General features: G+C 43.8%; 1 protein-coding gene across 4 annotated transcripts; it reads right to left on the bottom strand.

Annotated features, from left to right (window-relative positions):
• Window positions 1-101: 101 nt before the first annotated feature.
• Window positions 102-22,078, bottom strand: si:ch211-222n4.2 (uncharacterized protein LOC101885505 homolog). Of its 4 annotated transcripts, none has more exons than XM_055655933.1 (10): window positions 21,960-22,078; window positions 17,131-17,941; window positions 14,843-14,887; window positions 13,116-13,181; window positions 11,962-12,039; window positions 6,997-7,138; window positions 6,597-6,792; window positions 4,044-4,144; window positions 2,308-2,364; window positions 102-420 (listed from the first exon to the last, which is right to left on the bottom strand). In XM_055655933.1, the coding sequence occupies exons 2-10, from the start codon at window positions 17,468-17,470 to the stop codon at window positions 282-284; spliced, it is 1,164 nt and encodes a 387-aa protein (XP_055511908.1). In that variant the 5' UTR covers window positions 17,471-17,941; window positions 21,960-22,078; the 3' UTR covers window positions 102-281. The 4 variants fall into 4 exon arrangements, with proteins under 4 accessions (XP_055511908.1, XP_055511910.1, XP_055511909.1 ...); XM_055655935.1 differs by having other exon boundaries at window positions 102-417; window positions 21,960-22,076; XM_055655934.1 differs by having other exon boundaries at window positions 21,899-21,963.
• Window positions 22,079-22,398: the final 320 nt, after the last annotated feature.

The following is a 22,398-nucleotide window of genomic DNA, read 5'->3' as shown; positions in this document are numbered from 1 at the left end:
CCACCAGGGCCAGAGGGAGCAGTCCCATTGGGAACTGCTATTCCGTGTTGGATCCTGTGGGGGTCCATATCGGCATTAACACAGAGAATGAGACACGTCTATAGGTTAAGACATTTTTTTTTAATGCATAGTAAAGCAGATTCCCTTATAGAATAAATGCACACAGCCAATCCACCCACAGAATAGTTTGCGAGAATGCATGTGCTCTGAGTTTTAAGCAGATATAAATCTCGTGCCCGCCGAGCTGCTTTTGTGCTGGACCCTCGTCGTGAATCTGAGTTCTACAGGAGAACTTTCCGGTAGCGATTCTTCTGTACAGCCTGCAGTCGCCGCTGTCGCTCGGTCGCTCGATTCCCCACCGTCTGTTTCAGGGCGGGGAGAATGACTCTGTCTGCTGTGGGCACCGTGGCTTCAGGCCTGCTGAGTGAGGACACGAGAGACTGTAGCTGGAGACAGGCCCACTGTGACACAGAGCTCAGCACCCTCCTATCTACAAGGTGTATCTATACCAACCAGCCTGGACATATAGTAAGAATAATTAACCAAGCTAAACAGCAGTAGCTTTGCCATTTTCTTATTTACTTTTTGCTCTTCTATATTCCCACAGAAGCGTTTATAACCTGTTGTATGTGAATGGCTGCTTTTGACATTTTCTCTATTGAACAATTCCTTGGTTATCCTGTGGACAGGTCTAAAATTCTTCTGACCCAAGGACATATTGTGGCCTCACTCTCCCTTTAACCTCATCGTCCCACCACTTCCATCATAGTTTCTGTTCAATTCCATTCGGGACTGCATATTTGTTGCTCATTTAGAATTATTTATTTCAGTGTTTTCCATTCCTTTAAATTGAATCTCCCCACTATCACCACATTACCCTTTATATCCATGAGATCGCTTTCTTCATCTCTATATCCTTGCAATTCTCTCTAACTCACAGTGAAATTATTTTATATATAACACATCCTCCTCACACATGCCCTAGATTATTAATTCATTCTGCTCATTCAAAATACAAAACCTAAAATAGGTGCAATCTAGTTAGTTATTTGCCACATGGAAACATTGAAGCAGGAGTAGGCCACTCAGCGCCTCAAGCCTGTCCCACCAGTCAGTATGATCCATGCAGGCCTTTGTAAATAGAAATGAAGTAAAGTTCCACAGGGATATATAATGGTAGGGTGCTTGAGTGTTGGTGTAGAGAGGGATCTTGGCGTGCAAGTCTACAGTTTCCTGAGTGACAGTGACACAGGTGGACAGGGTGGTGAAGAAGGCATTTGGTATGTTTGTCTTCATAGGTTGAGCCATTGTGTACATGAGTTGGCTGCCATGCGGCAGTTGTAGAAAACATTCATTAGACCACACTAACAGTATTATGTGTGTGTAAAAAAAAAAGACAAATTGCTGAGATAACTCAGCGGGTCAGGCAGCATCTGAGGAAAACATGGTTAGATGACATTTTGGGTCAGAACTCTTCAGTGTCTGAAGAATGGTCCAGACTCGAAATGTCACCCATCCATGTTCTCCACAGATGCTGCCCGTCCTGCTGAGTTACTCTAGCACATTGTTTGTATAAACCAGCATCTACAGTTCCTTGTATCTCTTTGGGGTACTATGAACAATTCTGGATACCATACTACAGGAAGGATAGGGTGACCAGAACTCTACACAATAACTGTACACATTATTGTGTATAGCTATTGCATACAAAACACAGCGTGCAGAAAGGATTTACCAGCCATAGAGAGATAAGGAGAGATTGGTTAGGCTTTGCATATTCTAACTGGAACGCATGAGGCTGAGAAATGATCTTAGAGAGTTATAAATTACAAAGGGTAGAGATAGGATAGATAATGGTATTTTTTCTATGGCAGGGGAGTCTAGAAAGGGCACAAGTTTAAGATGAGAGTGGGGAACATTTTAACAGATCTGGGGTGTGTTTTTCACTCAAAGGATGGTGAATATCCGGAAGGAGCTGCCAGGTCCATATACAATGCTTAAGGCATTTTGACTGACACTTGTATATGAAAGGAATGGAGGGTCTAATACGGGGTTCATGGTCAGTCAGCATGGACGAGTTGGGCAAAAGGGTTTGTTTCTGTGATATAATGAAATATAGAAAGTGCCCATAGTTACTCTGGTTAACTGAACATCCAATTTATATACATCACAACCCAGCAATTATCAACAGGGGCGTTTAAACTATCTGGCCTTGTTCCTTAGCTCTGCCCAAACCGATTTAGCAAACTAGAATGCCGGGTTAGGTCAAAGACCACAGGCTAGGTCAACAAAACTCAGTGAACTTACAGTCTTTTAGCTCGCTCTGTCAAAGGTACTTTGGGCAGTTGCACAACATCCTGTTCCCTGGAGAGGGAAAAACTCACTAAGTTAAAACATGCCAGGAACTTTGCACACACATTAACAGTATTTCACTACAAACACCTCTTAATTTACGACACATTATTTCACAAACTATGTGACAAATACTGACTGGGATTTAAACAGAAAGTGCCAAAACAGTCAGCAGGTCAGAGTCAATGTTTCAGGTCTGAGGCCCTTCATCAAAAAACAAGTGAAGAGTGTGGGTGGGGAGATGGGAGGACTGATGGTCAGGATAAAGAGAATACCTATTATAGGTTGAAGCTGGGGTCACCCATGATCTCACTTCCACTGGAGCTGTCTGGCTTACAGATTAGTGAGGAGGAAACAAAGGGACATTGTAACTGAGAGGTGCAGCTCAGGGCTGTTGCTGATCTGAAAACAGGAGGAGAATGCTGGGAACGCCTCGCACGTGTGGGGAAACATGGATCAATTGACAAATTTTCAGCATTCTCCTTCTAGCTTCAAGTCTCAGCAACAACTTTGAATTGCATTATACACCATTACATGTTCCTTTATTGTTTTTTTCCTCTGTAACAGCCAGATATTTCTGTAAACCTTGGAATCACTGTGGGAATCCTGGTCTTGTTCTATCAGAAATATTCCCATTTTTCTTAACCATCCCCCTTCCATCTCAGCCAACTAAAACCATCCTTTTCTCAGTTCCGATTACCTGAACTCGATCTCTCTCACTCTGCAGATGCTGCCTAACCAACCTCATTTTCCAGCATTTTCTGGTTTTGTTGCAGATTTCCAGCATCTGTAATTATTGATTTTCAATTACCTGACAGGGAAGAGCTGACATTGAGGACACCCTGAGGGCCCCTGTGCTCAGGACTGTGCTCTGTAAAGTAATAAAAGGTGCTGTTAACTCCCCATTAACTGTCATCAGAAGTCCTAAGGGTCCATGAATTCAGAGGGTTTGTTGTTCTGCTGGTGACCTTCCCATCTCAAAGATGTCAAACGACACTATCAGGCATTACCCTGCACACGTCCAAATCTCTTGGCCAGCAGCTGCACTGAGCTGCGTGACAGAGTTACACTCTGTGGCCTCCCATAAAGCATTTCCAGCAATCCTCCAGGGAAGAAGAATAAACCTTGCAATGGTCTTGTTGAAACTAGGAGACAACCAGGCATTAAAAGCTGTATTGAGGCTGGATCTATACTAGTTTTAGCCAAAGGTTTTCAATGACATGACATGCTATCAAGCTTCTGATTTGCAATCTTCATTATAGAAACATAGAAAATAGGTGCAGGAGTAGACCATTCGGCCCTTCGAGCCTGCACCGCCATTCAATATGATCATGGCTGATCATCCAACTCAGTATCCTGTACCTGCCTTCTCTCCAAACCCCCTGATCCCTTTAGCCACAACTAACTCCCTCTTAAATATAGCCAATGAACTGGTCTCAACTACCTTCTGTGGCAGAGAATTCCAGAGATTCACCACTCTCTGTGTGAAAAATGTTTTTCTCATCTCGGTCCTAAAAGATTTCCCCCTTATCCTTAAGTATGAAGCATGAATTACTTACTCGTGAAAAGGATTGAGAAACTTACTGTGCAAGAACTATAGTCCATTCCTTGACACATAGCTGCACAATCAGTTCATCTTACACCCACAAAACAGTTATCATTATTCCCATGAAACTGTGACAAACACTCACTGACTCAGCTCAGCTAGGTAAGCCTTGGCGAGGAGGTATGCATCCGGAGTCCATTTGTTGGAATATAACAGATCCCTCAAACTCGTCTTCAGGCGCAGGAGCTACGAGAGACCATTGAGTACATGTTATATCCTCACCACAGGGCAGAGTCAGCGAACACTCGCGTTTATTCATTCCCTGCCCGGGAAAGCCACGTATGGTATCTACCAACAGACAGCATGTGCAACTCAAGCCTAACGTCATGTTCTGCCCTTGTAATAGCTCAGTGATCCACATGAACTGGTACAATTCAAACATACGAGTGGCCCCAAGGTAAACTCATTTTAATTTGACGATATTATTCTCAGCCCCACTGGTTATGTTGGTTGCAGGTGAAAAATTGCTGGATGTCAGATAATAAGAGTAGAGGATGCTGAGTGTTTCTGACAGTGGACGTCTGGCCCTGCTGACATTGCCATGGAAGAATCTCTTGTTTACCTTACTGGCTAAGTGCCACATTGAATGCTCAAGGGAAGATGGAAGTGGGCCAGAGGGAAGTCAGGAATCAACTACTTCACTGAGTGACTGCCACAGTAGCAGGCTATGATGTCAACTAAGACACAGTGCAACCATGTCAGCGAGACTCAGCCCGGCTGCTGTTAAATGCCATTACTCTATCTTCCTGGCATTATCAGGTATAAATGGTTGTAAATGTTTCTCTCTTTACATTAAATTACACAGGATTGCTCTCTGTGCACAATCCTTAATCTAGAAGCAGTCCATGCCTGTCTGCATGTGGCAAGCACCAAGTCTGTGACCAGATAGAAAGTAAAGAACCTTGGTAACACACACGTCAGATGACTCTTCCAGCTTACTGGAATGACACTCACTGACATCACCATCCGCGAGTCCCCACCATCAACTATCGGCATGGGTGAAGGGGGTATCATTGAGCACCAAGGCCCAAGTCTTCCCACCATCTACAAGGCATATCAACAGACAATGGGTGTGGGAGTAGTCCATTTGGCCCTTCGAGCCAGCACCACCATTCAATGTGATCATGGCTGATCATCCACAATCAGTACCCCGTTCCTGCCTTCTTGCCATAACCCTTGATTCCGCTATCTTTAAGAGCTCCATCTAACTCTCTCTTGAAAGCATCCATAGAATTGGCCTCCACTGCCTCCTGAGGCAGAGAATTCTACAGATTCATAACCCTCTGTGTGAAAAGGTTTTTCCCCATCTCCGTTCTAAATGGCTTACCCCTTATTCTTAAACTGTGGCCCCTGGTTCTGGACTCCCACAACATCGGGAACATGTTTCCTGCCTCCAGCATGGCCAAACCCTTAATAATCTTATGTTTCAATAATATCTCCTCTCATCCTTCTAGTATAGAAGCCCAGCCGCTCCATTCTATCAACATATGACACTCCTGTCATCCCAGGAATTAACCTCGTGAACCTACGCTACACTCCCTCAATGGCAAGAATGTCCTTCCTCAAATTTGGAGACCAAAACTGCTCACTACTGCCCTGTACAACTGCAGAAGGACTTCTTTGCTCCTATACTAAACTCCTCTTGTTATGAAGGCCAACATGCCATTCGCTTTCTTCATTGTACCTGCATGCTTACTTTCAGTGACTGATGAACAAGGACCCCCCAGATCTCATTGTACTTCCCCTTTTCCCAACTTGACACCATTCAGATAATAATCTGCCTTCCTGTTTTTGCCACCAATATCAGGAGTATGGTGGAATACTCTTGTTGCTATGGTAAAGATTCACAAAAAACCTGACAAAGCAGTCCGTTTGCTTGGAACCTACCCAACAAGCAGAACGCGGAGTTTTTTCCCACTGTCCTATGCCAGCTACCGTGAACATAATTCACAAAATGCACGACAGCAACTTGCATCATTGACAAGAGTCTCCACTGCCTGGGAGAAAGGCAACAAGCACATACTGACCGTCCATGCACAGACGCCTACAACTCATGCACTGTCCTCTCGTGAAAATATATCACCAGTTCTTTACTGTCACCAAGTCGAAACAAGGCAACTGAGTACTTTCACCATATGGACTGCAGAGATCAAGCGGCAGTCTGGCATCACCTTTTGATGAGAGATAATTAATAAATACTAGACAAGGCAGTGACTCAGAGAAATGCATCGTTCATATGTAGACATGACATACCAAGCTTAGAAGTAGAATGTCTGTTTGTGGAGATTTAACTTGTGAATGATTGTAGATCTAATGCTCTGATGAAGTTCATCAGTAAAGGACCGCTATAACACCCCAGAGGATGTCCAAGCTAATCCTGAGCAAGCCTGAAGATAGAGAGATTGGGTCAAATATTCAGCATGGTGGGAGGAGTGTGATCAAACATGGCAAGGTTCAATCTGGTGCAGAGGTTTTCCAGGAGTGTCCATGAGGTCTTGCTACATGTAAAATAAAATAAAGTTTGTAAATTCATTTACCTATGTGCTTTTAATTGTGGCTGGTGTTAATGTCTGACCCTTACTGAGATACAAAGTCCTGTGAGTTGATGGTGCATTGCTGCTGAACATAGCACACTTACCTCCTGAGACTGCAGACTACTGGTGTTATGCAAGTGTCGGACAATGATTGCACATTCCTGCAGTGTTGGAGCCCGAGGTGATTCTGAAGGATTAATCTGGATTAGAAGAGGTGTGAGAGATATGATGAGCATCTCTGCCTTGTCCAGTTCAGGTGGTGCAGCACAAGTCTGCTGCGAGACTGCCGGCCCATTGCTCCTACAATAGACAGAACAGAGTTTAGCCCACCATGCTACGCGAGTGGTGCTTAACCATGCTGTTATTCCAACATCCTGCCATTCTCTATGCAGTGTGGTGTGCTGAGGACTGGGATTCCATCAGTCTCAGTGCAGCCCACCCCAGACCCATAGCAACTAAATGAGGAAAGTGTCACTGAGGGACTGATGAAACCTCCTTCTGTACCTCTTGTTAGCTGCCTCTGTGAAGAGCTTCCGCCGGGTGCAGCTCTGCTTCTGGGACTCTTTTGGTGCTGCCCTCTGCTCTTTGGCCCCATCTTCTGGCAGCATAGCACGGCGCTGGGCACATCGCTGAGAATGCTTCTTGCCTGCAACAAGGATAGATGAGATCAGCTTCGAGATTGTTGGATGCCTCAGAGATCAACATCCCAGTTAACTGCACTGGCACCAGAAGGACAAAGGAAATTAAACTAAAACATTTACAGCTCGTTAGTTCAAGCCAAGGAATATGGAGCTCCTGAAAAACCTCTCGTGCAAGATTGAGTTACTGCCATGCACATTGTAGCAAAAAAGCTATAGGGCCTCATTTCAAAGGAAAGTAAATGAGAAACTGTTGTGCTTCAATGCAAAAAGTTAATTACTTTCAACATTTATTTCTCAAAACAAATTGAAATGAAAGTGGCTGAAATGCTCACCAGCAATTTTTTAGTTCTGTTTATTTCCAATAAAAACAATAAGCTGGTCTCATCAGTCAGTAAACATTTAGTTTAGTTTAGGGATGCAGCATGAAAACAGGCCCTTCGGCCCACTGAGTCTACACCAACCACCTACATTATCTCACTTTCTGTGGGAGGAAACTGGATCACCCAGAGGAAACCCACACGGTCACAGGGAAAACATGCAAACGCCGCAGACATCACACAAGGTCAGAATCGAACATGGGTCTCTGGCACTGTGAGGTAGCAGCTATGCCACTGGGCCTCCCACAATACATTCAATATGTATTGTGTCTGACAGATCAGGCCATGACGCTGGGAATTTCTGATGAAAACCCAGCTTTCAGGTTGCAAACACAATGATTCAGAAAAAGTGAAAAAAATAATGATTTTGCAAACTAGATTCAAGAACAATAGCATCAACAGCGGGTGCGGATAAAGTTAAAATGCAGGAAAACATTCAGAAGTTTCATTCAGTTAAGTAGGGCGTTCTGCCAATAAGGGAATCATAGCACATTCATTTGTTATATCATTGCACACAATGAGAGGATTCAAGGTCAGTTTGACCATTGATTTCCTGCAAAATATAACTGAAGAGATTGAAGAGCTCTGTGGAGGCATGTGTGGAAGTTCAAATCATTAGGAGGCATTATTGTACATCCATGCAATCAGACATTTGGCAATATAGGTGCATCCATAAATGCAAGACTGCGAGTGACAGGTATTGTCCATTTGGATGGAAGCCAAGATGGTAAACTTGTCACATTCACATTTACTAGTCAAATGTGTAGCAAAGAATTCTGCGAAACATGCAAATTGATTGAAATTAAAATCCCATTTTAATTAAAAAAAATTACAGCCTCAAATTCATGCAATGAGTTCTTTGTGTCTCATTAAGCCCATGATTCGGATCATGGAACACACACTCCACATCCACTCTACTAAGGACGGGTTGCACTTGAACTCGAGGGGGACCAATATCCTGGCGGGGAGATTTGCAAAGGATACTGGGGAGACTTTAAACTAGTATGGTTGGGGGGAGGGACTCAAATTGAGAAAGCTAGCAGTCAGTGTGTGAGGCAGGAGGCAGAGAATGGTAGCACTCTGACCCAAAATGTAGGGGAGAGAGAAGAAAAAGACAATAAACAGAGAATAAGAGAGGGTGGGTTTCTTAAATGTGTATATTTTAATGCTAGGAGCATTGTAAGAAAGGTGGATGAACTTGGAGCCTGGATTGACACCTGGAAGTATGATGTTGTGGCGATCAGTGAAACATGGTTGCAGGAGGGCTGTGATTGGAAACTAAATATTCCAGGATTTCGTTCCTTCAGGTGTGATAGAATTGAAGGGGCAAGAGGTGGAGGTGTTGCATTGCTTATCAGGGAAGATATTACAGCAGTGCTTTGGCAGGATAGATTAGAGGGCTCGTCTAGGGAGGCTATTTGGGTGGAACTGAGAAATGGGAAAGGGGTGTATTACAGACCGCCAAATGGGGAGCGAGAATTGGAAGAGCAAATATGTAAGGAGATTGCAGATATTAGTAGTAAGCACAAGGTAGTGATTGTGGGAGATTTCAATTTTCCACACATAGACTGGGAAACACAATCTGTAAATGGGCTGGATGGGTTGGAGTTTGTAAAATGTGTGCAGGATAGTTTTTTTTGCAGCAATACATAGAAGTACCTACTAGAGAAGGGGCGGTGCTGGACCTACTGTTAGGAAATGAGACGGGTCAGGTGGCAGAGGTATGCGTTGGGGAACAGTTCAGGACCAGTGATCACAATACCATTAGTTTCAATATAATTATGGAGAGGGTCAGAACTGGACGTAGGGTTGAGATTTTTGATTGGAGAAAGGCTAACTTTGAGGAGATGCAAAAGGATTTAAAAGGAGTAAATTGGGACAGTTTGTTTTATGGGAAAGATGTGGAAGAGAAATGGAGTACATTTAAAGGTGAAATTTTAAGAGTACAGAGTCCTTATGTCCCTGTTCGGTTGAAAGGAAATAGTAAAAATTGGAAAGAGCCCTGGTTTTCAAGGGAAATTGGACACTTGGTTCGGAAAAAGAGAGAGATCTACAATAATTATAGGCAGCATGGAGTAAATGAGGTGCTTGAGGAGTATACAGAATGTAAAAAGAATCTTAAGAAATAAATTAGAAAAGCTAATAGAAGGTATGAGGTTGCTTTGGCAAGTAAGGTGAAAGTAAACCCAAAGGGTTTCTACAGCTATATTAATAGCAAAAGGATAAAATTGGTCCATTAGAGAGTCAGAGTGGACAGCTATCTGCAGAGCCAAAAGAGATGGGGGAGATTTCTTTTCTTTGGTATTCACCAAGGAGAAGGATATTGAATTATGTGAGGCAAGGGAAACAAGTAGAGTAGCTATGGAAACTATGAGATTCAAAGAAGAGGAAGTACTGACACTTTTGTGAAATATAAAAGTGGATAAGTCTCCAGGTCCGGACAGGATGTTCCCTAGGACATTGAGGGAAGTTAGTGTAGAAATAGCAGGGGCTATGACAGAAATATTTCAAATGTCATTAGAAACAGGAATAGTGCGGAGGATTGTCGTACTGCGCATGTTGTTCCATTGTTTAAAAAGGGGTCTAAGAGTAAACCTAGCAATTATAGACCTGTTAGTTTGACGTCAGTGGTGGGCAAATTAATGGAAAGGATACTTAGAGATAATATATATAAGCATCTGGATAAACAGGGTCTGATTAGGAACAGTCAACATGGATTTGTGCCTGGAAGGTCATGTTTGGCTAATCTTCTTGAATTTTTTGAAGAGAAATTGATGAGGGTAAAGCAGTGGATGTTGTATATATGGACTTCAGTAAGGCCTTTGACAAGGTTCCTCACGGAAGGTTGGTTAAGAAGGTTCAATTGTTGGGTATTAATGGTGGAGTAGCAAGATGGATTCAACAGTGGCTGAATGGGAGATGCCAGAGAGTAATGGTGGATGGTTGTTTGTCAGGTTGGCCAGTGCGGGGTGCCACAGGGATCTAGTGGGGTCCACTGTTGTTTGTCATGTACATTAATGATCTGGATGATGGTGTGGTAAATTGGATTAGTAAGTATGCAGAAGATACTAAGATAGGTGGGGTTGTGGATAATGAAGTAGATTTTCAAAGTCTACAGAGAGATTTATGCCAGTTGGAAGAGTGGGCTGAAAGATGGCAGATGGAGTTTAATGCTGATAAGTGTGAGGTGCTGCATCTTGGCAGGACAAATCAAAATAGGACGTACATGGTAAATGGTAGGGAATTGAAGAATGCAGGTGAACAGAGGGATCTGGGAATAACTGTGCACAGTTCCCTGAAAGTGGAATCTCATGTAGATAGGGTGGTAAAGAAAGCTTTTGGTGTGCTGGCCTTTATAAATCAGAGCATTGAGTATAGAAGTTGGGATGTAATGTTAAAATTGTACAAGGCATTGGTGAGGCCAATTCTGGAGTATGATGTACAATTTTGGTCGCCTAATTATAGGAAGGATATCAACAAAATAGAGAGAGTACAGAGGAGATTTACTAGAATGTTGCCTGGGTTTCAGCAACTAAGTCACAGAGAAAGGTTGAACAAGTTAGGGCTTTATTCTTTGGAGCGCAGAAGGTTAAGGGGGGACTTGATAGAGGTCTTTAAAATGATGAGAGGGATAGACAGAGTTGACGTGGATACGCTTTTCCCCACTGAGAGTAGGGAAGATTCAAACAAGGGGACATGACTTGAGAATTAAGGGACAGAAGTTTAGGGGTAACATGAGGGGGAACTTCTTTACTCAGAGAGTGGTGGCTGTGTGGAATGAGCTTTCAGTGAAGGTGGTGGAGGCAGGTTCGTTTTTATCATTTAAAAATAAATTGGATAGTTATATGGACAGGAAAGGAATGGAGGGTTATGGTCTGAGCGCAGGTATATGGGACTAGGGGAGAATACGTGTTCGGCACGGACTAGAAGGGTCGAGATGGCCTGTTTCCGTGCTGTAATTGTTATATGGTTCTGGCCTTTCATTGTATTTGAACATGTTCCAGAACGCTGGCTTGAAGGAGGAATAGGAACTAAGGAAATAATTGGAGGAGGCCCAGGACTGAACGGCACTCTGGCAATGGATCTGGGATGGGGAGGTAAATGTTTGATGACAGAGATGGGGAAGTGTTTAACACAAGGATGATTGTTTTACATTTGAGAGCAAATGCAGGTCAAAAAGGAGAAGAATGATAAATAATTCCACGGAATAAAAGTGAAAAGAAGCACTTTACTGCATGAAGCCAACCCTAGATAAATGGAAAATCTATTTGGCTCCGACCATTACCTACCTGAAAATCAAGCTTGTGGACACAAGGTTGAATTGCAAGGCCTGCCATGGTTTATCTTGTGCAAGCTCACGTGCTCATAAACCAACTGGTAGCAGAGAGCTCCAGGTGCATGAAAGTTACAGCTCAGCAATTATAGGAGAAAACAATCCTTCGAACCATTACCTGATGAGTGATCTCTGACAGTCAACGGCACAGCGTCTGTGAGTGAGGTAATTGGACCGGTGCACGATGAGCTTCCCGCTGGAAGGGAAAACAAGCGGGTCAATTAGCCTATCGTGACTCTTTGCAAAAATAAAAACACTTATGCTCATTCCTCCTAGTACTGCAAGAATGGCACCTCTTGCATATGGACTCAGTGGGCTGTTGTGCATACTGCACTGACCAGGATAGTGCAGTATGCACAACAGCCCTTGTTGAGCTGTATGCAAAATATGTATTTCACTCTAGCTGCTACACGTGACAACAAAGAACCATTGACCATTGAAGTATCCTGCATCAGATATTTATCCGATTTTCTTTAAAACAACGATATCTGCCTTATCGCCTTTCCACTAACTATACATTTCCATGCCCTGTATTTTCTCCCAAAACCCATCAAAAACCCATGCATTCTCTGCCCCCAACATAAACCCATCTTCCTGAAGCCTTTACATTACTCCTTCTCCTTGCCAAATGTTTGCAGGCAACAAATTGTCAATGTGTGTTCCTGAGAGCTAAGCCTAATTCAGACGTAGATACAACTGGGTGCCCAGGAGCATCGCCCACACTCTATTTCTTGTTGTCTAATCAACATTTTAAATACAGCCTGACAAATTCCCAATTTTTGGTAAAAGTCAATGCCCTAAATTATTCATGCTATTTTTCCCCTTCTGTTAGGTATCTCTAAAATTCTGCTTTTATTTAGAGAAGTTTTGGACATCCAGTATGGATTAATTTCTACAGTTTACTCAGAGGTACGGAGTCAAACAGCACAGAAATGGTCACAAGGTGGCCTTACAAACTCTGTACAGACAGCAACCATAGTCGAGATTGGACCAGGGTCTCCGGCGTTGCAAGGCAGCAACTCTACCATTGTGCCACTGTGCCCATTTTAGTATTGCTTACCGAGAGTGGAAGATATCTGGAACGCAATGCCAGATGAAGTTGTGGAATCTGATACGATCAATACAATTAAGAGACGTTTGGACAGACACTTATAGAGGCAAGGCAGATGACAAGGGTTTCGGCCCGAAACGTTGCCTATTTCCTTTGCTCCATAGATGCTGCTGCACCCGCTGAGCTTCTCCAGCATTTTTGTGTCCGTACAAGCAACTTACATGTTTTGTTCAACTGTAATTTCAGAGCTCCCTCCTCCATTTCCACTGGCTCTCCTGGTTTGGGATCTGAAAATGCAATCACAATACATGGTGTTTCTGAATGCAGTTCTGTTATTTTTACAAAAGTGTTCAAGAGCTTGAAGAGTTCCCAATTCAAAAAACCTAGAGTACCCCATTTGACAACCCCATAATGATGCTTCTGACAGAGCATGGCATTTCTACTTGGCCAATTCCCCGTTCCTATTCTTAATCCTCCAGTGCAACCTCTGATCATTAGCCTTGGAAATGGAACTTTGTCAAGTGCCATGTGTAGGATTAGGTGCAGGATACTAAAACTTTCCACAGAAAGCTTAGGCTCTCCACAGGAACATAGATAGTTTAGCTCTTCCCCTGGATCAGAGCTCCCACATAGATATTCAGTCCTCAAGCTTGTTTCTGGTAACTTGTTCTGGTCCAATAAATTAAAAAAGAATGTACTTTTCTCTCAAAGCACGTTTGCAGTTAAACATAACGGAATCTTTAGCCCGTAATTATGCGTTTGTTTATAAAGGGATGCATTTAAAAATATGAAAATACTAATCTCCTTCAAAGGTTTGAGGTTATGAATTATGAAGCATGACAACATTATACGACAACATTATCTGGACCAGTTACACATATACCTAAACCAAATCCAAACACCATTCTATTCTACATTATTTTCCAGCCTAGAATGTTTTGCCTTAACCAATTAATATTCATTCTGGTGATTACTTCAGCTTTCCTCTCACCTAGCTGTTCTCTCAGATCTGTTATATTCTTTCGGTGCTCTGCACTTGTTTACTTTCGCTTCTGAGTTCCCTCTAAACTGGACCTCAGCTATTCTTCAATGCATCTAATCCTTCACACCCACCCTAATTCTATAACTTCAATATTCACACTTTCTTCAAACCCGAGAATCCTTTTCATCTAGAATATCAGGAGGAAAGTCTGTTAACTATCTTCACAGTTCGCAACTACGATCTCTCTTGGGCTAACACCTGTTTTCACTGCTAACATTTGTCCAACAATCTGCCTATCACGGTACCCCCGTAATTTGTCTTGCCTCTTTTCGCTTTGTTTGTTTTCCTGCTCTCCCTATTACAATCAGCCTGAGGATGGATCCCAACCTGAAGACTGACCTATCCATTTTCTCCAGAGGTGCTGCCTGACCCGCTGAGTTACTCCAGTATTTTGTGTCTATCTTCATATAAACCAACAGTAGTTCCTTGTTATTATACCCTGTCTAAGCTGAATCAGTTAACTTTTTAGTTTTTTAGTTTAGTTTAGAGATTCAATGTGGAAACAGGCCCTTTAGCCCACCAGGTCCATGTTAACCATCGATCACCCGTTCACACTAATTCTATGTTATACCACGCTCTCATCTACTCATCGCTCTCGCAGCTTTCTCCTGTATGCTCAGATTTCCACACAGACTCCAAAGATGTGCTATTGGTAGGTTTATTGCTTACTGTGAATTTGTGTGCAGGTAAAACCTGGGGGAAGTTGGAGAATGTGACGGGATTAGCACGTGATAGTTTTACACTAATGGTTGGCATGGATTAGGTGCTCTCAAGGGCCTGTTTTTGTGCTGTGATTCCAAGACTTACCAACAGCCTCTTTTGGGATTCAGAAAATAAAATGGTCTTTCTGTTGCGATATTTTTGTAAGACTTTCAGCAGAAGATTAAAAACCGATGAAATCCTTACCTTGATGAGTTGGCCTCTGGTTCATTATCATTTTAAAATTGAGATCTGTTATAAAATAAGAAGTAACACTGAATAAATATTGAAATAAACAGCAGAGAGCCACAAGATGCAGTGTGCTACCAGGGACTGAATCTTTTTGAGAAAGCTGCTGAGTTTGCAATATGCCATTAATCTGTGCTATCAGCTGTCACTACGATATTGGAAAGTGTTTGTATTGTGATGCTTTCCCAGGACATTGGATATCCCCAAATACTTAATAGACAATGGAGTGCAATGTAGTGCGTTTAAATTATAGTCAATGTGGTAGGGTCAGAGCGGCAGCAGGCAGTTTTCACACAACAAAGACCAATTTGTTGCAAGAAAGTATTTTCTTTAAACTGACATTGGTTGTGGGATAAATACTTGCTGGGGCGCTGAGAGGAATCCCTTGCTCTTCTGTGAACTAGTGCTGTCGGATCCCATCATGCCCACATGAGAGGCTGCTAATGTTTTGTTTTAATATTTCAACCAAAAGATAACATGACATTGCAGCACCTCCACTATAGGGCCTTCACTACTGAAGGGCCAGCCTAAATGCATACTCAACTCTATGGGATGGAAGGTAGACACAAAATGCTGGAGTAACTCAGCGGGTGGGGCAGCATCTATGGAGAGAAGGAATTGGCGACGTTTTGGGTCGAGACCCTTCTTCAGACTGATGTCAGGGGAATAGAACAGTACACACAAACAGACACTCCAGGCCATAGTGTCTATGCCGAACATAATGCCAAGTCAAACTAACTCAGCCTGCACCTAATTCATGTTGCTCCATTCTCTGCATATACTTGTGCCTATCTAAAAGCCACTATCGTCTGCTTCCACTATCAGTCCTAGCAGCATGTTAAATCTGTGGAAAAACTTGTCCCGCAAATACTCTTTAAACTTTCCTCCTCTGACCCAAAATCTATGCCCGCTAGTCTTTGCCATGTCTACTCTGGGGAAAGGAGATGAACCATCTACTCTACCCAAGCCACTCATTATTTTATTTAGTTCTATCCGGTCTCCTCTCAACTTCCGACACTCAAGGGAAAACAATCCAATGTTTCCAACTTCTCCTTACAGCTAATACCCTCTAATTCAGACATAATTCTGGTAAACCTCTTCTGCATCCTCTCAAAAGTCTGCACATCATTCCTGTAAATGAGCAACCAAAATTGCATGCAATTCCCCAAATGTGACCCAATCAAAGTTTTAGAAAGCTGCAACATGACTTCCTGACTCTAATACTCAATGTTCCAACTACTTCTTGCGTTTGAGGCAGGCAAACACACCATAAGCTGTTAACATCAATGCTGTTAAGGGCCTTGCCATTAACTGTACCCTTTCCCCTTACACTTGACCTCCAAAGTGTAACGCCTCACACTTGCTCAGATTCAATTCCATCTGCCATTTTCTGCCCATACGTGAAACTGATCTATACTTGAAATCTTTGATCTATATCCACTGTACCCTTTCAGCATTCACCACCCTCCACAACTCCACTAATTTTGTTGTTGTCCGCAATGCCAACCACTTACAACCAAACTATTTCTATATATCACAAACAACAGAGGTCCCAGCCAGTGATGAAAATGGGTTTTAGGAACTAGGGGTACGCCAAGGTCCGAGAGGCTGAGGTTGGGAAGGAAGGGGAGGGGATTTTTTTTTTAATGTGCGGTCATACCCTTGTAAGAGTACAAGAATGCATAACTTGTTTATTGTGTATTTGTAATACAGTTTATTGTGTATTATATATCATAGCTGCTTTCGGTGAGGGAAGTAGGTCGATGATTGGTCACAACTCCCCTCGGAGACTATCTGATTGGCCGCCGAGTGACCAGCGCATTATGTGATTGGACACAATACCTTTGGAGACGGTGGCTGATTGGGCGGGAGGAGACCGATTTGTTGATTGGATGGGAATTTTAAGCGAAGCTGGTCGGTGATTGGACGCAACCCCCTTATAAACAGCGGTTGATTGGCCGCTAAATAATGCGGCACAAAAAATAATCGGGCTTCCCCCCCCCCCTCCCCAGCATTTCAATTCCCACTTACAATAGCCGCTGCTCGCAACACAGACCTGGTATCTCTCCAGGTTCTCCTAACATTTAACAGGGCTTTGTGAATGGAATCTGGCGTTGTAGCCAGTGTCTGTGGTCAGCAAAATTGCGAAATTCCTGGGCAGAGGCCATTAAAGATGTGAATGCAAGATTTTTCTTTCTTCAGTCAATTCATATTTCTCTCCTCCCTCACAACTTCCACTTACTCACCTTGATTTGCCTGCTTGAGCAGTTCAATTTCCTTGTGCAGCTTGCCCAGAGTTTCAGAGTGCTGCTCCTGGAGGAATTTGAGATTCTTTTCCAGTGTTGTCACCCTCAGGTTTGGATCCACCTCCTGCTGTTCGTACACATGGCTGGGCTGTTGAGGGGCCTCTGTTTTATTTGTCTTTGTCTTCACAGCAGGAGTCAGAGGGATGGGGTTAACATTCCCCTGGGGGAAGGAGCGCGGGTACCGGGTTCTGTCAAGATTTCCGACACGAGACCACTGGGGCAGGTTTCGCAAGGGGGGCAGGCTGGTGCTCGACATGTCTCCAGCAGAAAGTGCTTCCATTGATTCACCTTACGTGGCAGTGGTGCAATTTTCACCCAGCTCCAAAGATTTTTTTTCCCTCTCCAGATCATCAAACAATAGAGAATACAAACACAAATCTGGTCGTCTAAGTGGGTCAGTGGGTTGTGAAGTTCGCTCTTGTGTTGTTATTGATAATGCAGCAACTTATTGAAGATGCTTGTCACTAATAAAGTCAGTTTCTTGTCCTTCCCAATAAATAAAACATGCACGGGGTGCTACAGAGCACAGCTTTGAAACACTTAGTTAAATCCCTGATGTAGATCAAACTTCACTTGGAAGAAAACTCTCTCTGTGGCTCAGCCTGCTAATTCCAAAGTTGCATCCCAATTGCCTTATCTTCGCAGAACAGCCCTCCAGTTGTAAACACATTTGGTCCAGCTGCAACTGCTTTGCCACATTGTTGCTTCAGTTTGACTAACCACTCTTCTGAGAATTTCTCCAATCAGATCACTGCAGGAGAGATAAAAAATGATTGAATAGGTAAAATATTTCATCGATGTTCACATATAAACCCCATTAGAAACTGTAACTAACTAACTTTCAAAAGTTTGGAATATCACCGTGTCAGCAATATTTTGAGACAGAGATTGCAGCTATTTAACAAATGGGGGCGGCACTGTCTGGAAAGAAAGTAGGCGACGACAGCAACATTTATGTAGCATCTCCCAAGTAGTAAACTGTTCCAGATTACTTTACAGATGAGGATAGACACGAGATCAAAGGAGATTTTGGGTCAAAGTCCAATAACTTGTTTTAAGGATTTAAAAAGAGAAATTCTAAGGGAGAATCAGTTTAAAGATGACATTTTTAAACCATCACAAAGTGACTGATATACAAATTCAGGGTTCGTTTCAAGGAATTTTCACCCAGCATTCCCAATGCGTAGAAGGTATTTGGGTTAGTTGATAGAGGAGAAGCATGGAATCCATTGAATAGGAAGATACAACCAGTTGTGGCTCAGCAGGCCAAAGATGGCTTTCATGGCTTGATTTCCTATTAATTATAAATTAATGCAAACAGTTTCCTTCTACTTACACTATCTACATCTTGTTTCACACCGCAATCAAATCTCCTCTTAATCTTCTCGGTTCCAATATGAGACCAGCCTCTTGAGTCTAACAACATACCTCGACCCTCATCTCAGGCAACCTTTAATTGTTCAGTTGAATTTGTCAAAGGTCAAAAGTGTTAACATTTCTGGCCAAGGGCCAATGACCTAAAATTGAACCCGTTTCTTTCTCCACAGCTGCCGCCTGACCTGTTGAGTAATTTCAGCATTTCCTGTTTTTAGTGCAGATTTCAGCAGGTTTTTAGATTTTCAATTGCTTTTGAAGACACTGATGGAAACAGAATTATTGACTTTTACAGTTAGAATCAGCAGCATACTGAGGATTTATTTTTCTCATTCTCCCCTTGCATTTGTTTGCTGCTAATTTTGAATGTCCTCACTCTCCCCCTCCCCTAACCAAGTTCCTGAAGCAATCTAATCAATCTTCTATGGACTGTGTTTACTGCACTATGTACTACTGTTTTCCACTATTATGGTCACCTTGTATAATGGTTATTAATTTATTTTATTATTATATATTTGTATATTATGCCAATAGGTCAGTTAAGTTACTGCAAGTAAGAATTTCATTTTTATCTACCAGTACATATGACAATTAAACACACATCACTCAAGTAATTCCGTGATGCTTGAACTGGTGTTTGACATAGATCTAATGTAAGTTTCTGCTTTTACACAACAGACTCGGTTTACAGAAGCACACTTTACTGCCCACTATTTCGTCATGCTCAGCTACAGTGAAGGTTTCATACACGGATGCGTGCAAATACCACTTCTAGGACTGGGTCTCTGCCAAACACTCAATGACAGATCAAATGTTGTTCCTTTGTTCAAGAAGGGCAGCTGGGATAAGACAGGTAATTACAAGCCAATAAGCAGGGACACTAATGCAAGAACATCCAAGATTCTATGAACACAAAGAACTGCAGATGCTGGTTTTCAAAAGAAAACACAAAATGCTGGAGCAAATGAGCAAGTCAAGCAGCATCTCTGGAGACATGAATAAGCAACATTTTGGGTTGCAACCCTTTTTTAAGAACAAAGATTGTATGGATGTCAATAAGGCCTTTGACAAGGTCCTGCATGGTAGGCTGGTCCAACAGGCCAGGGAAGACGAGCAAGTTGGATCCCTAATTGGCTTGGTGATAGGAGGTAGAGTGTGATGATAAAGGATTGGTTCTTTTATTGGGAGACTGTGACCAGTAGTATGGGCAATTCGATATGTTTGATATACATGTTAATAACTGTGATGGGAATGTAGGATGAACAATTAGTAAGTTTATAGATGATACAAAAATCGGTGGTGTTGTGGATGGTGAGGAGCATGTCCATGGGCAAAGTGTTAACAGATGAAATGTAATCCTGACAAATGCGAGGTGATGCCATTTGGGAGATATCGAATAAATGGTAGGTCCCTTGGGAGTGATGACGAACGGAGGGAGGGACATTGGGAAACAAGTGTAAACTTCTCGAAAAGTGGTAGCACTTGTGGATAAGGTGCTTCCATCAGCGGTGGAAAGAATCTAAGAACGGGGACATGATGCAACTTTGTTGTACACTGGTGATGCCACACTTTAGACTTTAGAGACAGCGAGGAAACAGGCTCTTTGGCCCACCAAGTCCACGCCGACTGGCAATCACACAGAAAACTAGCACTATCCTACACATTAGGGACAATTTACAATTTTACCGAAGCCAATTAACATACAAAACTGTACATCTTTGGCGTGTGGGAGGAAACCGGAACGTCCATGTGGTCACGGGGAGAACATACAAACTCTGTGCAGACAGCACCCATAGTCAGGATCGAACTGGGTCTCTTGCATTGTAAGACAGCAACTCTCCTGCTGCGCCCTTGTGCCACCCTCGCTGTGTGAAATTTTGGTCTTGAATAGAATGGGTTTATATCCTCTAGAGCGGAGGAAACTGGGGTGACATGACAGGTATATAAATTTATGTGTAAGAATGAACTGAAGGTGCTGGTTTAAACCAAAGATAGACACAAAAAGCTGAAGTAACTCAGTGGGACAGGCAGCATCTCTGGAGACAAGGAATGGGTTTTAGACCGACCCGAAACGTCACCCACTCCTTCTCTCCAGAGATGCTGCCTGTCTCGGTGAGTTACTCGAGCTTTTTGTGTCTATATAAATTTATGAGAAGGTAGACATAGCACATAGTAGAAACGTTTTACCCATGGTCATTGCAAAAGGATTTGAGTATAGGAGCAGGGAGGTTCTACTGCAGTTGTACAGGGTCTTGGTGAGACCACACCTGGAGTACTGCGTACAGTTTTGTTCTCCAAATCTGAGGAAGGACATTATTGCCATAGAGGGAGTGCAGAGACGGTTCACCAGACTGATTCCTGGGATGTCAGGACTGTCTTATGAAGAAAGACTGGATAGACTTGGTTTATACTCTCTAGAATTTAGGAGATTGAGAGGGGATCTTATAGAAACTTACAAAATTCTTAAGGGGTTGGACAGGCTAGATGCAGGAAGATTGTTCCCGATGTTAGGGAAGTCTAGGACAAGGGGTCACAGCTTAAGGATAGGGGGAAATCCTTTAAAACCGAGATGAGAAGAACTTTTTTCACACAGAGAGTGGTGAATCTCTGGAACTCTCTGCCACAGAGGGTAGTTGAGGCCAGTTCATTGGCTATATTTAAGAGGGAGTTAGATGTGGCCCTTGTGGCTAAGGGGATCAGGGGGTATGGAGAGAAGGCAGGTACGGGATACCGAGTTGGATGATCAGCCATGATCATATTGAATGGCGGTGCAGGCTCGAAGGGCCGAATGGCCTACTCCTGCACCTAATTTCTATGTTTCTATGTTTCTAAGAGGACATAGGTTTAAAGTGAGGGTTGCGTTTAGGGAGGATCTGGGGCAGATTTGTTCCCACACAGTTGGAATCTGAAACCTGCTTACTGAGAGAGTGGTGTCACAAAACATACAAGGTATAGAATCACGAATGCAGAAAAGGCTAACGACCAGTGCGGGTAAATATGATCAGTCCCGATCGGTGCAACAGGGCCGTGGTGGGCCGAAGGGCCTGCTGCTGTGCTGTACCGCTGACCCCAGATTCCCCGCAAACTCATTAAACCCAATTGTTGAGGGAAGGGGTTGACGGGGTCGGCGGGGGAACCGGAGGTAAGTGAGAGCCTGAGTTGGGACAGGGGGCCGGAGAGGCGACTGAAGGGCAGTTCGGGGCCATGGCCGTCCGTTTACATCGCACTCTGTTACCGTGGGCTCAGGGCCGAGGGTGGTGTATGGGCTCCGGGAGGAGGGCGCTAGGCATGGGGATGGCGGCGGCGGGAGGCCGGAGGTCCGGGAGCCACTCACCGGCGGGCGGGATGCTGCAGGTCGGCGGGGCGGGTCCGGGCCTGGGGTCGGGGTCACTCACCGGGCGGGCGGCTGTGGCTGCTGGGCGGCGGCGGCGGGTGGGTGGACGCTGGCTGAGCCGCTGCTGTGGGCGGCGCCAGCCCGTCGTCAGGGCGACAGCTGTTCCCCTGGTTACACTGGGCGTTGCCATGGGCAACGGGCAGCTACCACCTGTCGGCGCCGCCGCCCATGGGGACGGGGAGGTGTCCTCAGGCCCCCCCCCCCGGTCTGAATGGCATCATCTGCCATGACATCACAGGGGTGGCAGTACTGCCCCCTGCAGTTTCTCGGGGGAAGGGCAGGCCCTGCTGGCTGTTCTTCATCAGCATGGCCGTGAGCAGAAAGGGATAGGATCCATGTGGCCCAAACTGCTGCAGCTCGCCATTCTGCAACTGCCCCTCTCATACCCAGCCCTGAGATGGGGGAGGCAGCAGCAGCTACCTCTCTCACGGGGAACAATG

The sequence above is a fragment of the Leucoraja erinacea genome, chromosome 25 (assembly GCF_028641065.1).
Source record: "Leucoraja erinacea ecotype New England chromosome 25, Leri_hhj_1, whole genome shotgun sequence".
Taxonomy (NCBI): domain Eukaryota; kingdom Metazoa; phylum Chordata; class Chondrichthyes; order Rajiformes; family Rajidae; genus Leucoraja; species Leucoraja erinaceus.
The sequence above is the reverse complement of the archived record's forward strand: the minus strand, read 5'-3'. Positions and strand labels throughout refer to the sequence as shown.

Excerpts from the sequence above, each read along its gene's own strand:
- si:ch211-222n4.2 (XM_055655933.1), bottom strand. The coding sequence starts at position 17,470 with ATGGAAGCACTTTCTGCTGGAGACATGTCGAGCACCAGCCTGCCCCCC. Across the intron at positions 13,182-14,842 it reads CCAGAGGCCAACTCATCAAG|ATCCCAAACCAGGAGAGCCA; the intron begins GTAAGGATTTCA and ends TTGCATTTTCAG. Across the intron at positions 4,145-6,596 it reads GTAGTCTGCAGTCTCAGGAG|CTCCTGCGCCTGAAGACGAG; the intron begins GTAAGTGTGCTA and ends GGTCTCTCGTAG.